The following is a 17,437-nucleotide window of genomic DNA, read 5'->3' on the forward strand; positions in this document are numbered from 1 at the left end:
TGCAAAATCCCAGATAGTGTGCTACTTTTTTTATAAACAAAATGGCGCCCGAAAATCGTGTCTTTTAAATTTTTGGCTCTATAACTCCAAAGATTTTAAATTTACACCAAAAAACACCCAAATAAAAATTCACCGTAATTAAAGTAATTGGAGCAAAAACGCAAATTTGGAGCAGAAATTTAAAATATTTGAAGTTATAGAGCAAAAATTGAAAAAAAAAACACGATTTTCGGGCGCCATTTTGCTTATAAAAAAAGTAGCACACTATCTGCGGACTTTGCATACATATATTATTAATATATGCAATAATAAGATCCGGTTTCAGCAATAAAATTGCAATAACTTTTCCTTGTATTTTGCTAATTAGCCCAGAGTATATCAACTTATGAGAAAAATGACAACAGAACTTTTTGTTTCAAATGACACAAAAAGTCTAAAAAATATTATCCCGGACAAAAAAGGTGATCTTTTGAATTTATTAAACTGTAAAACTGTTTACAAATTCTGCCCAAAAATTTCGTCCTTCTGTTTTGTTTAAAGGGGAAATTTCTGACCAGGAGTCCGCAAAGTAACCGAATCTACGGGAGCGGTCTCACAACATGGATTTATTATCTTTATTTCACTAAGAAAAATATAGTTAATATATTTCTTTATATTACAGGCAATTTTTAAATTTAATTTTAATTGACCATATATTTCGAAATATTTAATGCAGGAGCTCAGAGCATTTTGTAAACATTTTTTTACACCAATAATCGTCCTGTTTCTCCATTTTGTGTAAGTTTCTTGGTGACTTTATAAATCTCAAAGTAGTTAGAAAAGGCTTACCTTTAGCAGCGGACGATACCCTGCTCACGATACACCTTTTACAATAACATTAATAAAACTGAACTATGCATATTGCAAAATGAGATTTAACCACAGACAGACCGAGTTATATAATTTTTAAAGTGGAACGAAATCCCTCAAGTTAATGTAGTAACATTAATCTGTTTAAGCCCATTTTGGACCAGATTCGTAATGCGGTTTCGTGATATATGTGCGGCCTTCCTACTTTTAGTCTGTTTTTAATGCCATTGTGCAACATATAAACGTATGACATTTCTGTGTAAGCTTAAATGATATCTACTCCTCGGATAAAAACTTTTGTGGATTTTATTAGTCTCATTCTATTGTATAAAACAAAATCTATCATTTTGGTTTTTCAATTATGATTATTTCTAATTCAAAATGTATAGTCCTGTCGCCAGGCAGATTACAACGACCTCCTTTATTCAGATGGGGACTTACCCAAGTTTTTTTCATGCATTTTGACCCGTAGAACACGAATTTTTGGGGTAACAGTTGATCCGGATGTCGATAAGATTGTTATAAACAAAGAACTTGAGGAATTACATAACAGCGATTTTTCGCAAAACAAACATTTTTTGAATTTCTTGGTTCATTCTAAACAAAACATGTTCTTAAAAGTTCTTTCGTAGGATGCATAGTTTTCGATATAAACGCGGTTAAACTATAAAAAAATCGAAAAATTCTCTTGATTAAAAAATAGAATAGCAATTCTGCTTACCGCATTTGAAAGCTTAAGTCAAATTCTATCGGTTTTGATTATTTGCATTGTCAAAAATCATTTTTTATATTGTTAAACAAAGCTATAAACACATAGTGCTTGAGTGATGTTTTCAATGCATTTCCCATTTAAAATCGAACGAGTAGGTACAAATGCAAGCGAGGCAATTTCTACGTAACATGCATTAAAACGCATGTATTGGACAGTAGGCGCGTCTACAAACAGGAAATTTATACGTAGCATGCATTAAAATGCATGCACTAGGCACGGGAAACACTGTTTGTTTATAGCGTTGTTTGACAATAAAAAAATTAAGTTTTAGCAATGCAAATAATCAAAACCGGTATAATTTGACTTGAACTTTCAAATGCGGTAAGCAGAATTGCTATTTTATTTTTTAATCAAAAGTTATTCAAAAATTGCAATTTTTCGATTTCTTGAAAGTTCAACCGCGTTTATCTCGAAATCTAAGCATCCTACGAAAAAACTTGTAAGAACATTTTTGCTTCGAATGACACAAAAAAATACAAAAAATCCTCAAGTTCTTTATTTATAACAATCTTATCGACATCCGGAGAAACTGTTACCCAAAAAATTCGTATTCTAAGGGTCGAAATACATAAAAAAAACTTGGGTAAGTCCATCTGAATAAAGGAGGCCGTTGTACCATGCCTGGCCACAGGACTAGTAACAAAGTTTTAATTGACAATATATCTTCTTATTTTTAGAAACAAACATACTTCTACTGAAACCGTGTCAACAAATACTTAAAACTTCCACAAAAAGAAAAGCAGAATGGATGAATATCGAGATATTAAATATAATGAATCAAAAGAAATCATGTAACAAACTAGTCAAAAATATGATAAAGCACACAAAAGAAAAATACTTTAATAAAAGTATTCGGTACGTTAATTGTTTCAGTATTCGGTATTACTTAGTTAGAATTTGTCAAAATTATGGATTTTTTTGAGTTGTGTCATTTTTCTTCCGGATGAGGGATATAGTTCGAAACTTTTATGTCATCGCTATCGTATGATTATTTTAAAAATCGACCTGTACCAGCCTTTTATATACGACCAGATAACAGTGATACTACCGGGTAGCATTCCATGGTGCCTAATGTATGCTGATGATGTAGTGTTAGTAGGAAATAGTGAAAGAGACTTAGAACAAAAACTGGAACAGTGGAGACAAGCTCTGGAGGAAAAAGGTTTAAAACTTAGTAAGAAAAAAACAGAGTACTTGGAATGTTCATTTAAATATGGAGTTACTACAAATAAAATGGTATCTTTGGATAGATACATGAATGTGAAAAGCAATAGTTTTAAGTACCTGCGGGATCGGTATTACAGAGTAATAGAGAAATAGATGGATATGCATGCAGTAGAATTAGGGCTGGATAGATGAAGTGGAAAGAAGCGAGTGGTGTGTTGTGTGACAGAAAAATTCCAATGAAGCTGAAGGGAAAATTCTATAAAACAGCCATATTACCGGCTGTGAGGTACGGAACTGAATGTTGGGCAGTGAAAAAGAAAGAGGAACAACGAATGCATGTGGCGGAAATGAGAATGCTTAGATGGATGAGTGGAGTGAAAAAGAAGGATAAAATTAGAAATGAGTATGTTAGGGGAAGTCTAGGTGTGGCACCAATTGACGCCAAAATGAGAGAGCATAGGTTAAGATCGTTTGGTAATGTTCAAAGTCGAGACGGTAATCACCCAATACGAAGAATAGCTGAAGTGCAGATTCCTGGAAGCAGTAGGAGAGGAAGACCAAAGAAGACCTGGGGGAGACGATAAGGCGGGACATGTAAAAGGGATTAACATTGATATGACCCAAGAGAAAGCATTGTGTGGAGAAAAGCAATTAGGGAAGCCGACCCCGCATAGGGATAAGGCAAAGAGAATGATGATGATGACCTGTACCAGCCTTTGGCTTATGTACTAAAAATAAACAAGTTAATGGCAAGCGGTAACGCTTTTTCAAGTGCACGGTATAAAATGAATGAAAAAATACAGTGATTAATCAAATTAATGAATTCTTTTTTATCTGTCAGAATATAACTCAAATCGAAAATAAGTTTACAATAATTAAAATTATAATGTCTTAACGTGGTTGGTTCTCTCAGAAAAATCTTTTTAGGAAAAATGCTTCTGTCGAAAATTTTTTTTATAAAATCTTATTTCAAATTCCAAGGATGTATTTTAATTGAATTATTATATCCACCTCATGATTAAATTTTTATCAAAAGATCTTTTAAGACGAACATTCTTTGAAAATATTTTTAAATATAATTTTATGCTTACCTGAAGGTAAATCCGAAGATATTAGTAAAATGTAATCTTAGTAAAGTGCCGCAGGTCGAAAAGAAAATTAACTTACCTTATTATTATAGACGTCCAAATAGTTTGGTGCTGAAAATATCGTAATTAGAGAAGGGAAGCCTGTCGTTTGACTTTTTCTGTACATTCTATATCTGCAAATACACAAAAAATATAGGATTACACAGTGTTAAAAAATACATACAGGGTTGCGAAAAAGTCTGGCAACACGGTAATTTCTGGAAAACCGCTTGAACGATTTTTATGAATTTTGGTGGATATGAGTCTTTTAATGCGGCCGATATTATAGTGGTAATTACATTGTTGTCAGATCTTCCGTTTTTCTGGAAATCTAATAAAATTTCTTATTTTAAATGGAACACACTGTATATTTTTTCCTAAGGGATACTGATTATTTTTTATATGATATTCTCTATACCTAAATGCCATAATTTCGGAGTTATTACTACATTTATTAAAAAAAATTTTTAAACAATTTATAAGAATCAATTTTTTGGCCCGGGCAAACATTATTTTAGGCTCCTTGGATCATTGTGAACAGTAACTCCGAGTTATAAATACTTTAAAAATGAAAAAAATCAAAAATTTACGATTTTCTAGGTTCAAAAACACAAGTAAAAAATATTATTTGTGAAACTAGGAAGTGCATAAATTCAAGTTCAAGTGTTATTTTATCAGCTACCGATTAGCAATTTGGCCTTGTTTCATTTTAGAATTATTTTTTAGTTGTTAATGTAGTCCGATCGCCCGTTCTCTCATATGCGCTTCATTAATATTAAGAAGAAAACAATATTTTAGATTAAAACGGGTCAAGAATTCTTATAGGTATCTGATAGAAGAAGGTTTGACCTTGAATTTAGGTACTTTGTAATTTCAAAAATTGTTTTTTTTTTTACTTGTGTTTTTGAACCTTGGAAATCGTCATTTTTCGTTTATTCCGGTTTTAAATTGTATATAACTCGAAAACGATCAACTTTAGAGAAAAATGACAAAAGTCCTTTTTTATTCCCAATGCTCCAAGAAATCTAAAATAATGTCTAACCGGGCTGAAAAAATTGATTTTTATAAATTGTTTAAATTTTTTTTTAATAAATGCATTTAAATTATAGCATTTAGGTATAGAAAATATTATATGAAAAATAATCAGTATCCCTTAAGGATTCCAAAATTTGAAAAATGTACAGGGTGTTCCATTTGAAATAAGAAAGTTCATTAGATTTCCAGAAAAACGGAAAATTTGACAACAATGTAATTACCACTATAATATCGGCCGCATTAAAAGACCCTTACTCACCAAAATCTATAAAAATCGTTCTATCGGTTTCTAAGAAAATAACGTGTTGCCAGACTTTCTCTCAACCCTGTATATGGTTCTGAAGCTATTTTCTTATTGGATTTTTATGTTATTCTTGATCTCTAATGGGAATTAACCTTAACTTCTGTTGAAAATACCGTTATTTTGATGTTTCGATTTCTACTTCAAAAATATCTTCAAAAATATTCAAAAATAAAAGCCAATGTAAGACCAATAAAGGCATATGCATCAGAAATAAGAACCGAAGAACCGATACAGCCACAACAGCATGAAACGGCACAGATGAGAGCAGTGGGAAGAATCACAAGAAAAACCCTGAGCGATCGAAAGAGGAGTGAAGACGTTATAGTATGATACAATTGATCCAAAAGATGGCATAACCCAGACATCCAAAATGAAAGTTATCCTCTAACACCAAATTGTTCTATTTGGTCCACATAATGTTCAGATAAAAGTCACACCATTTTGAGCGTCGGGTTTGGGGGGAAAGGGGGAGAAATCGGTATATTCGTAGTTTTTTACGTTTTTCGTCAATATTTATAAAACTATGCGGTTTAGCATGAACAACCTTCTATACAAAAATGTTCTATATTAAATTTGAAATAAAAAAGGTCATATGCATACTTTTTCTAAAATGAACGGTTCCAAAGTTACGGAGGTAGAATTAGGTCTGGATCCCGCTTATGAAAAAAAAGCTGATTAATAGCAAGCTGAACATTTGTTAATAGCTTAAGGGTGTCTAGTCGGATAAACTTTGATATATGGGAACACTGTAACAAGGGCAGTTTTAATTGTGGAACAGGTTAAAAATTTGGAACGGTCAGACCACGAAAACGGCACATTTATTTTGTCCGATAGAACAGACTTAAACTCTCCGAACAGAGATTAAACTCTCATGCAAAAATCAGACTGCTCTTTATCACCTGTCATAATTCCTGTCATTTGACATATTCTACATGTTCCACTCATTAAAACGCCCATTTAGTGATAAATAGCAGTCTGATTTTTGCATGAGAGTTTAATTTCTGTTCGGAGAGTTTAAGTTTGTTCTGTCGGACAAAATACATGTGCCGTTTTCGTGGTCTGATCGTTCCAAATTTTTAACCTATTCCACAATTAAAACTTCCCCTGTTCCAGTGTTCCCATATATCAAAGTTTGTCCGACTAGACACCCTTAAGCTATTAACAAATTCTCAGCTTGCTATTAATCAACTTTTTTTTCATACGTGGGATCCAGACCTAATAGTATAATTGGTCAAAAAAAAGGTCTAACCCAGACATCCAAATTAAAAGTTATCCTCCAACACAAAATTGTTCTATATGGTCCACATATTGTTCAGTAAAAAGTTACACCATTTTGAGCGTCCGGTTTGGGGGGGGGGGGGGGAGAAGTCGGTAAATTAGCAGTTTTTTTACGTTTTTCGTCAATATTTCTTAAGCGTAAACAATATTCTATACAAAAATATTCTACATGATATTTGAAAAAAGAGGTCCTATCCATAATTGTTATAAAATCAACGGTTCCAGAGTTACGGAGGATGAAAAGTGGATGTTTTCGATACTTTTCATATTTTTTGGGCAATTGATGATGATTTTGGGTGGTGAGGTTGACGTTTCTTCAAGGGCTTATCACTAAAATACCATCGGCCACTGAAATAGCAAATCCTGTTAAAGAAAAGTTCTTCCAATCAGCAATAATATTATAAATTGCCCAAAACATAAAAAAAATATCGAAAACCTCCACTTTTCACCCTCCGTAACTCTGGAATCGTTGATTTTATAACAATTATGTATAGGACCTTTTTTGTTTTAAATTTTATGTAGAATATTTTTGAATAGAATATTGTTTACGCTAAAGCATAGTTTTAAAAATATTGACGAAAAACTAAAAAAAAAAACTACTAATTTACCGATTTCTCCCCTGTCTCCCCCCAAACTGGACGCTCAAAATGGTGTAACTTTTTACTGAACAATATGTGGACCATATACAACAATTTGGTGTTGGTGGAAAGCTTTTACTTTGGATGTTTGGGTTAGGCCTTTTATTTGGAGCAATTATACTATACTACCTCCGTAACTTTGGAACCGTTCATTTTAGAAGGATTATGCATAGAGCCTTTTTTATTTCAAATTTAATGTAGAATATTTTTGTATAGAAGGTTGTTCAAGCTAAACTGCATAGTTTTAGAAATGTTGACGAAAAACTTCAAAAACTACGAATTTACCGACTTCTGCCCCCTCTCCGGCCCAAACCCGACGATCAAAATTTTGTGACTTTTTTCTGAACATTATGTGAACTATATAGAACAACTTGATGTTGGAGGATAACTTTCACTTTTGATGTCTGCGTTTGGGTCTAATTATACCATACTATTAGAATAAAATGTAACGTACAATGTATAAACGAATGGGCAATAAAAAGAAAAAAAGAATGAAATAACCGCATAAGCAGAGGGGGGAGACACGTGTGGGCAAAATCTTTCTCTTCTCTCACCTCCCGGAGGGAGTGTAGTAAAGTGATCGACGTGATGTCGTGTACTGTCTGTCTCCAAAGATCTCTGTCTCTGGTCATTTCTTTTAACCTTCGGATGACCAAGCGGGGGAAATTGTGACCCCAGTGTATGTTTCTCTTTAATAAATTCAAAAGTATTTTCAATTTTTAACTCATTATTTTTTTATTTGGCTTTAATATCATTCTAGATATCCTCGTATTTTGAAATAAAAAAAATTCACTATATTTTAAGAATAAAAAATATATTCTGAAGTTGATGTTTAGTAAAATACCGTCTATTATGTGTGATTCCAAGTAGTTTTACGCTAATGACGTCGACTTTTCAAAGTAACAAGACACTTACTCAACATACACACTACACGTGACACTAATACTCATGTTGTGACTGGCTCATGGACAGAAAGTCCATGCCAAAAAAAAATTAAAAAAAAAGCTTCATTTTTTTGTTAATTGTCATTTTTGACCTGGGGTCATTCCCCCCCCCCCCTTGGTCATCCGTGTAACAAAAAAAGGTTGGTCATCGGAAGGTTAACTCATGCATAGGTCTTTTGCATATTCCTGTAATCTGATCGATCCATCTTGTTGGGGATCTTCCTCGTGATCTTCGGCCTTCCACCTTTCCTTGTATAACGTTGTCGATGTGGTCAAAATAGCAAGAGATAAATCATCAATCTGTAGAAGAGTTATTGGCCGACCGCGGAAAAGATAGAGTGACAACATTCGATAGAGGTATCAATCCGTCAATGAGCAAGCAGAATTGCTTATAAAGAGGAAGAAGAAGAAGAAGGTTTCCACTTCGGAAATCGATTTCCAAATGTGATAATATACAGCGAAACAAGTTTTGGTAATAATAAAATCTTCATCATCATCATCACCAACAGCTATTCCATCCATCGTCGGATGTAAGCCTCCCTTAGGTGTGTCCATTCGTATCCGTTTGCTGTTTTTTTTTGTATCCATTCGTGGCCGGCCATTCGCTTGATGTCATCAGTCCATCTTGTGTGAGGTCTGCCTCTACTTCTTTTGCTTGCCCTTGGTCGCCACTCAAGAATTCGCTTTGTGCAGCGGTTGTCTTCCATTCTTCCTATGTGTCCTGCCCAGTTTCATTTTAACATGGTAACCTTTTAAATCACATCTGTTACTTTTGATCGCCTTCTTATCTCTTCATTGGACTTGCGATCACTGAGCTAAATGTTGAGCATTCTCCGTTCCATAGCTCTCGAGTCACATAAAGTTTGTGGACTATACTGTTGTTAAAAGCCCAATACTGTTGTTGGGCTTTTAACAACAGTAATAAAATCTTACATATTATTTAAAATAATATTTTGAAAACGATTTCCGGAGTGGAAACCGAACTATCAAATAAAAATTGTAACAAGTAATTTTCATTACAACTGTGGCTTAATACCATATTATAAATATACTATTTAAATTATACAGTTCTTCTTCTTCAAGTGCCATCTCCGCGATGGAGGTCGGCAATCATCATAGCTATTCGGACTTTGGAGACGGCTGCTCTGAAAAGTTCATTTGATGTACATCCGTACAATTCTCTCAGGTTGCGCAGCCACGATATTCTGCGTCTCCCTATGCTCCCTTTTCCTTGAATATTTTCCTGCATAATGAGTTGGAGCAAGTTGTATCTCTCTCCACTTGTAAATGTCGGAGATATTCTAATTTTCTGGTTTTGATTGTATTTAAGACTTCCATTTCTTTATTCATCTTTCTCAGAACCTCTTGGTTTGTGACGTCTTCTGTCCATGATATTTTCAGATTTCTATATGCCCACAACTCCAATGCTTCCAGTTTTTTCATTGATGTCGCATTTAAGGTCCAAGCTTCCATTCCGTAAAACAGAGTCGAGAAAACGTAGCACCTAGCCAATCTTAATCTTAGCTCTAACTTTAGATCTCTTGTGCAGAGCACTTTTCTCATTTTGTTAAAATTCGCTCTAGCCTTTTATATTCTAATTTTAATCTCCTCGAAGTAATCATTTGTGGAGTTGATCATTGTTCCAAGATATGCGAATTGGTCTACTCGTTCGACATTGGTTCCATTTATAAGGAGATTCTCGTTATTTCTTTGAGTTTTAGATATTCTCATAAATTTTGTCTTCTTGATGTTCATTGCTAGACCGTATTCTTGGCTATATACCGCTATACTGTTAACCAGTCTCTGAAGATCTTCAATATTTTCGGCTAAGACGACAGTGTCATCCGCATATCTAATGTTGTTAATGGGGACTCCGTTTACCTTTATTCCAGCTGTTTCGCCCTCAAGGGCTTTTTTAGGATCTCTTCCGAGTAGGCATTAAAGAGAACTGGTGACAATAGGCATCCCTGTCTCACCCCACGTCTAATTTCAATTTCCTCTGAGAGCTGTTCTTTAACACGTACTTTTACTCGCTGCTTATAGTATAAATTAGATAGGTATGATCTTGCGGTCATTGTAGTCTATCTTCTTTAATTTCAGGACATTCATTAATTGTTCATGTCGTCCTTTATCGAAAGCTTGATTATAGTCAATAAAACAGACATCATATCTTGATTGACGTCTAGGAAATTATACACTAACGGAAAGGAATACAATAAAAAGGAACACATCAATATTGAGAAAACATAGAAGTAACAAGTGATAATCAATCATTACAATTTTTTTTTAATTCAATGGAAGACAAGAAGGATAATACATAAAATAAAAACAAGAAGAGAAGCTGAATCACAGCATAAACTAGTCGTAGAAGAATATATAAAAACAATGAAAAAAAAAAGAAGATATAACTGAGTACAGAAAAATAGCAATTTACAAACTAAAGAAGATAAAACTACAAGACAAATACCAACACAAGGCAAACAAAGAGTTCCAAAAATTAGAAAGTGAAGAAATCTAAAGATATCTCAAAGAAAATTGGAAAATATTCCAAAGAGCACTGAAGGTGCAAGAAGTATGCGTAACAAGAAAATTTAACAAAATTATAAAATTAACAAAACAATTGAGTAAAAAAAATACTTTGTGTGTTACTCTTTGCTACCGCAAAAAACTAAAAGTGTTGTTATTTATTTATTTATTTGTTTACTAATATTTAAAAAATAAAATTGAAATACTATGTACATAAATATAAAACTTACCCAGCATCTTGTGCTTCATGTGCTCTTATTATTGATAGAAGGTTATTATTTTGTAGAAAATCACAACATGCAGCGTAGCTGGAACAAATAAAAATCAAATTATAAAAAAAAATAAAAAGAAATTCATTAGTTACTATTTATATCATATTGTTGTAAAACAAAAGGACTAAAAATTTGTTAAAGATATCTTCAATAGATATACAGTATGTAAATTCTGCTGAACATAGCAAGTTGGCAACGCTCTCTCGATGACACTGCGGTCGTCAAGACCCCAGATGTTTTAACTTTTACTATCTATTTTAATTTAATTTTTAAAATATTATTTGATATTTGAAAACTAATTTCAAAATTAAACAGACATAGTTTTCCCATTCCCTCTGGTCAAAAATTTGTGTCAGCCAAAATGAGTACTCATTTTGGCCTGAGGGAATGGGAAAACTTTAATTTTGAAATGAGTTTTCAAATAAAAAATAGTTTAAAAATTAAACTAAAATAGATGCTAAAAGTTAAAACATCTGGCGCCGTGAGGACAGCAGTGTTACCTTAATGTACCATTACCTTATATTATCTATGTCCAGCTGAAAGATTTACGCACTGTATATCCCGAATCTCATGATGAAAATATGGGAAGAGGGAAGATGAAAAGATGCCAACAAAATGGTTGGACACAAAATTAGTCCGGATATTGAACAAAGGAGATGTGACCAACTGTAAGAACTACTGAAATTATTTCCATGTGGCAATTTTATAATTAACTATTCTAAATGGAAAATAAGCCACAATTTAATTAAAAAATGATTTTATTAACGTTTCTTAACAAGAAATAATAGGAAATAATTTTTTTATTACAAGCGTGCAAAAATGTCTACTTTCGCGCACGCATTTTAGTTTAGAAAGTTTCACTTTTCCGCACGCGTGTTATTTTCCGCACGCGTGTTACTTTTCTGCACGCGGTTTTTACTTTTCCGCACGCGTGTTAATTTAGATATGTTAATATGGCGTTAAAGTAATTATAATACCTGCAATAAACTAATATTTAGATATTACTTACTAATTTATTTCAAATATATCTTATTGTGTTCCTGTTTTAATGAAATTAACGCGACAATTCGATGAAATAAAATTATTTTGACATAATATTCGAAAGTCAAATCGGTAGACAATAACAGTCGTTTTGAATCATCGTCATGGAAACCAAGATCGTCGTCATGCTAACTAATTATATTGAAAGTTTGTTTTTGACAAACTTGTCAAAGAATTAATTTGTGTAGGTATGTATTTTCATATTAATTAAATTAATTGATTAAGATTTGGTAATTTTTTAAAGACTCTTAGAAAAAATATTGTTCCTAACTCTTGCAGAAAGTCTCTTTTCCGCACTCGACTGCTTGTCGAACTCCCGCTTCACGTCGTTCGGCAAACTGCAGTCGCATGCGGAAAAGAATGACTTTCTGTACTTGTTAGAAAAATAACTATTTCCGAGAAACTCAAAACAATAGGAAATAAATTGAACATTTCAACAACATTCAAAACAACAAACACATTGAGATTTATTTTATCTAAAACTAAACCTAACAATGAACAAAAAAGAACAAAGAATTGTATTTATAAAATACCTTGTGAATGCGAACAATTTTATTTAGGTGAAACATCAAGACCATCAAACATTAGAATAAGTGAACATCAATCATATATTAAAAACAGAATTTGATAGATCTCAAATATGTCATCACGCATGGGATAATGAAAAAGCGGTTCAGTGGAGAGATTTACGTATAGTCCTGAAAGAAACAGATAGTAAAAAGAGAAAAATCAAAGAAGCGGCACTAATTATGCTAAATGAAACCAATTGTGTCGCAAATTCCTCGGTAGAATGCAATGGGATGAGGTTACCCATACTAAAAGAGGAAGTCAATAGAAAGAAAACACCACGGTTAGTAAATCAATAACATATCGAGGATAGTACATATTTTATATTTTAGTATTATTTATATATACAGGGTGTAACAAAAATACAGGTCATAAATTAAATTACATATTCTGGGGCCTAAAGTAGTTCGATTGAACATAACTTACCATAGTACAAATGTGCACCTAAAAAAAGTTACAGCCCTTTGAAGTTACAAAATAAAAATCGACTTTTTTTCAATAGATCGAACAGTGTTTGAGGTTTCTTATTGAAAACGGACATGTGACATTCTTATGATAGGAACATCTGAAAAAAAAATTATAGTGAAATTTGTGTACACCATAAAAATTTTATGGGGGTTTTGTTCCCTTAAACCCCCCAAACTTTTGTGTACGTTCCAATTACATCATTATTGTAGCACAATTAGTTAAACACAATGTTTTTGAAACTTTTTGGCCTCTTAGTACTTTTTCGAAAAGTTAGTTCTTTTTGAGGTATTTGGAATATTTTTTCAAATCCACTACATATTTGTGTACTGTTAAGTACGATTTTAGAGACTTTGTAATAATATGAAAATTTATTTATAAATTACAGTTTGAGGTATACTTTGAACCATATTAAAAAAGAAGCCACATCTCGATAAATGGTGCCTTATCTGAAAAATACTAAGAGGCAAAAAAGTTTTAAAAACACTGTGTTTAACTAATGGTACAGCAATAATAGTTTAATTGGAACGTACACAGACATTTGGAGGGTTTAAAGGCACAAAGCCCTCATAAAATTTTTATGTAAACATATTAAAAAAGAAGCCGCATCTTGATCAAAACTGGTTTATCGAAAAAGTACTAAGAGGCAAAAAAGTTTTAAAAACATTGTGTTTAACTAATGGTACTACAAAAATAATTTAATTGGGACGCACATAAAAGTTTGGGGGGGGGGGGGGGTTTAAGGGAAGAAAACCCCCATAAAATTTTTATGGGCTGCACAAATTTCAATATAATTTCTTTTTAGGATGTTCATGCCATAAGAATGCCACATGTCTATTTTTATTAAAAAATCTCTGATAGTTTTCGATATATCGGAAAAAATCGATTTTCATTTTGTAATTTCAAAGGGCTGTAACTTTTTTTGTGTGCATATTTGTACTAAGGTAAGTTAGGTTCAATCGAACTATTTTTGGTCCCAGAATATGTGATTTAATTTATGACCTGTATTTTTGTTACACCCTGTATATATGTATTATTAATATTATTTATAATTTCATTTTTCCGACTGTATATATACTACAGTCAGAATTTGGTATTAGTTTTGAGTGTAAACTAAATGTAACACCAAATACTTACGATGTCGGGATAGTATCACGAGGTTTTTTCCTGGTTTTTCCCCGTGATTTACTACGGAAGCTCTAACGCGAGAATTTTACTGTCACCGTTGCATGTGGTTGTCTTTTTAGAGAGAGATCACATGCTATGAGGTATTTTTGACGGGTATTCTTGAGTTATGGTTGATTTCATGTAATCGAATGAACTATCTTTCAATAAAGTCATCCCAGGAAGGCAACTCATAAATATTGGCAAAATGTGTAATATATGTCCGAATTGCCGATATAAATGAGTCAGATTAAAATAAATTATTTGAAGAATTTTTTACTAAGCAACAACATTTTTGTTTAATTGATTAATATTTTGTATTTTGACAGCGACGTCCGATTTGGACGTCGAAACGTTAATAAAAGGTTTTTTGTTAAATTGTGGCTTATTTTCCATTTAGAATAGTTAATTATAGGAACTACAACAGACGGATTGCACTAACAGATCTAGTATACTAGTATAGTCCAGAAACTCTTCCAACAGACGAAGACCGGAGATTTCTCAGATAATTTGAAGATAATTTAACCCAATTCATCTAGTCCGAAAATGCTTCCTAAGGGAGCTACGGCTCTTTAAATATGGCGTCTTGTAATTAGTTTTGTAAAATAGCTCCAGAACGCTTCTATTTAGAAAAACGAAAACTGGTACGCCTAATTTCATAATTCCATCAATTGCGAATTTCTTGTACCGGTCATAGGCGTCTGTTTTGGGTAGGGCAACGGTTATTTTATTCCATAACTTTTGTCTTTAACTTTTAAGTATTATTGACACTGGATTATTATACCCTGAGATATTCTAGTACTAAAAATTACTCTTGCTTTAAGTCGGTATCATCACTGTTTTCTGGAAAAATCGATTGGAAATTTTTTTGTTTTTTTTTTTAATTTTACAAAAACGATACTTTTCCGTTTTTATTTTTTATTTTAGGGGAGATTTAATCAATTTAAAAATTCCAAAAATTTCACAGGCATATTTGCGGCTTTTACAAAACATGTATATTTTTATAGACTCATAGGTTGAGTGTACAAATTGCATTTTTGTTTCTACTGTATAAGTACATATATCTATTTTCTATAATTCTAATTTTTCTCAAATTTTTCCGTAAGGTTCACCTTCAAAAATTCGGAAAACTGGTTTTTAGGGGGTTTTGGCAATTTTCCCCATTTTATGAGAATTTTTATATTAAAATTTTGGCAAAATTTTCTCCCAACATAGCTCCATCCCCATTCCTTGCTATCTACTGTTATTTTATTGTATCCTATTTTGACCATTTTTCCATTTTTCAATAATAATAATTTAATAGATATACATTTTTCAAATTGCAATTGCGAATATAATCAAGTTTTAAATTCACATCATTTTCGACATTTCAATTTGACATGTGACATGTTATCAATTAACTAGTGTTAAAGTTTCCCAAGTCCTCAAAGAGTTAAAATGTAACAAATCATGTACACTTGTCCCGATTCTTACAAAAATGAAAATATCTGATGATCTGCCAATTTTTTTCACAGAGATATCTGCCGTGTCCACTGTTTACACTCCAGATAATTATGTACTCTGCCAATTTAATTAGGTCAATGAGACATTGACGGTGCAGGATGTTTATAGAAAATACGATCACAAATGAAATGACGAACTGATTTGAATTGCAAATGTCTCTGAACGGGGCTGATTTTGCTCTTACAATTGTTTGCTTTGAAAACAGGGAAGCGAACTAGAAAGTTGCCTAAAATGGATTATAAAGTGTGTATTTGTTCAATCGGTAGCAAAAATAGCAAAATACTTTCATCTAATTGGTTTAACCCTAATGTACAAATTCTGAAACCAAATGATTGCTAACGTTAATTGAGTAATGAGTATAGTGGTGAAGTGGGTTTTGTATATTTTTGTTGTATCTATAAAATTAAGTTTAGGCAAGGTATTTTGTGTCTTATTTGGCTAGCATACCTTTACACCAAATTATGTATTTTCATTATTATCCACCAAGAAGTTTTGTACTGAATGAAATTCAGAATTTAAGAATTTGTGATTGTTTTGATTATTAGAGTGGGTGATCATAAATATATTATTATTAGAGCCACCTCAGAAAATTTTACTATTGTTTGATAATGGTATGTAATTTTTATCTTTATACGGTCCACGTTGCCTTTGAAACTTTAGAAATGGATTCTATGTTTCTGTTGGAGTCATTAGTGTTGAATAATAATTGGGCTTTTTCCATGATGGTCTGGTACCACTAGTGTAACGAACGTGCAATGTTTACTAAATTCACAAAAAAATAGGGTAGGACTGTCAGAATATCACTAGAGAGCAATGGAAACCCTCAAAGTTTATTATATCTGTAAATACCAAGAATTCAAAATAATAGGCACACGAGTTGCAAGCTAGGCTGGGCAGCACTGACAAACAATGGCATCCCAGTCACGCATTGCCACACACACGTGTTGCCACTATTGTCAGACTACTTATTGCACTTTCATAAAGTGTAACAAGACAATCAAATGGAAACAAACGCATTAATATATTATACAGCTCAGTTATATACCCTTTCTCTTAAGGCTATGGGTACATAATTCGCAAATATTTTACGTGTATCCCTACTTTTTCTGTCTTTACACGGCAAATTACGCGTAGTAAAATTCACACTGGTATGGATATGTAAACATTACTAGAATGTCATTCTACTTGAAAATGTCATTATTAATTTCAAGAGATGGGTTTTGAATGTTCTTGGATAACTGTTATTTTTATAATTGGAAATTATTAATTCAGTTAATAAATGTGATAATTTTTTCACTAACTACGTATTCAGTGATTGTAATAATTTATTTGTAAAACAAAGACTAATACTCAATCGAGAAAAGAGGAAAAGTGTTAAAGTGATTTTTTAATAATATATTGTTATGGAAAGCTTACAATTTTGAACATCTTTAACAACAAAATACTTGTATCACAGAATATATTATCCTGATGTATTCTCTGCTTGGATCTCCCACAAATAGTACACAATAAATAACTTTTTATTAAGTTCACGTCTTAAGAGGAAACGGTAGCGATCAACAGGTAGCGAAAACGCGTTCCAAGATTGCGGCTGTAATTTTGAATATTTTTTCGAGATATTTGGCACACCTATTCGTAATATAATAAAGAATGGCAGTACAGAGCCCAATTTGAAAAATATAATAATATGTGGAAATTACTCTGTAATTAAATACAATATTAAAAAAACGAGCCTGTACCGCCATTAAGAAGAACAAAAAAATACACTTTCTTCAAATAAATTTT

At 32.4% G+C, this 17,437-nt stretch overlaps 1 protein-coding gene across 7 annotated transcripts in view; it reads right to left on the reverse strand.

Annotated features, from left to right (window-relative positions):
• Positions 1–17,437, reverse strand: part of LOC114339424 (serine/threonine-protein phosphatase 2B catalytic subunit 2-like) — a 1,099,401-nt gene that overhangs the window by 253,985 nt on the left and 827,979 nt on the right. For all 7 annotated transcript variants that reach the window (XM_050647774.1, XM_050647800.1, XM_050647797.1 and 4 more), the window contains exons 7-8: positions 10,871–10,948; positions 3,956–4,049 (exon numbers count right to left, since the gene is read on the reverse strand). In XM_050647774.1, the coding sequence (XP_050503731.1) occupies positions 3,956–4,049; positions 10,871–10,948 (172 nt within the window). The remainder of the gene's footprint in view (positions 1–3,955; positions 4,050–10,870; positions 10,949–17,437) is intronic.

The sequence above is a fragment of the Diabrotica virgifera genome, chromosome 1 (genome assembly GCF_917563875.1).
Source record: "Diabrotica virgifera virgifera chromosome 1, PGI_DIABVI_V3a".
NCBI lineage: Eukaryota > Metazoa > Arthropoda > Insecta > Coleoptera > Chrysomelidae > Diabrotica > Diabrotica virgifera.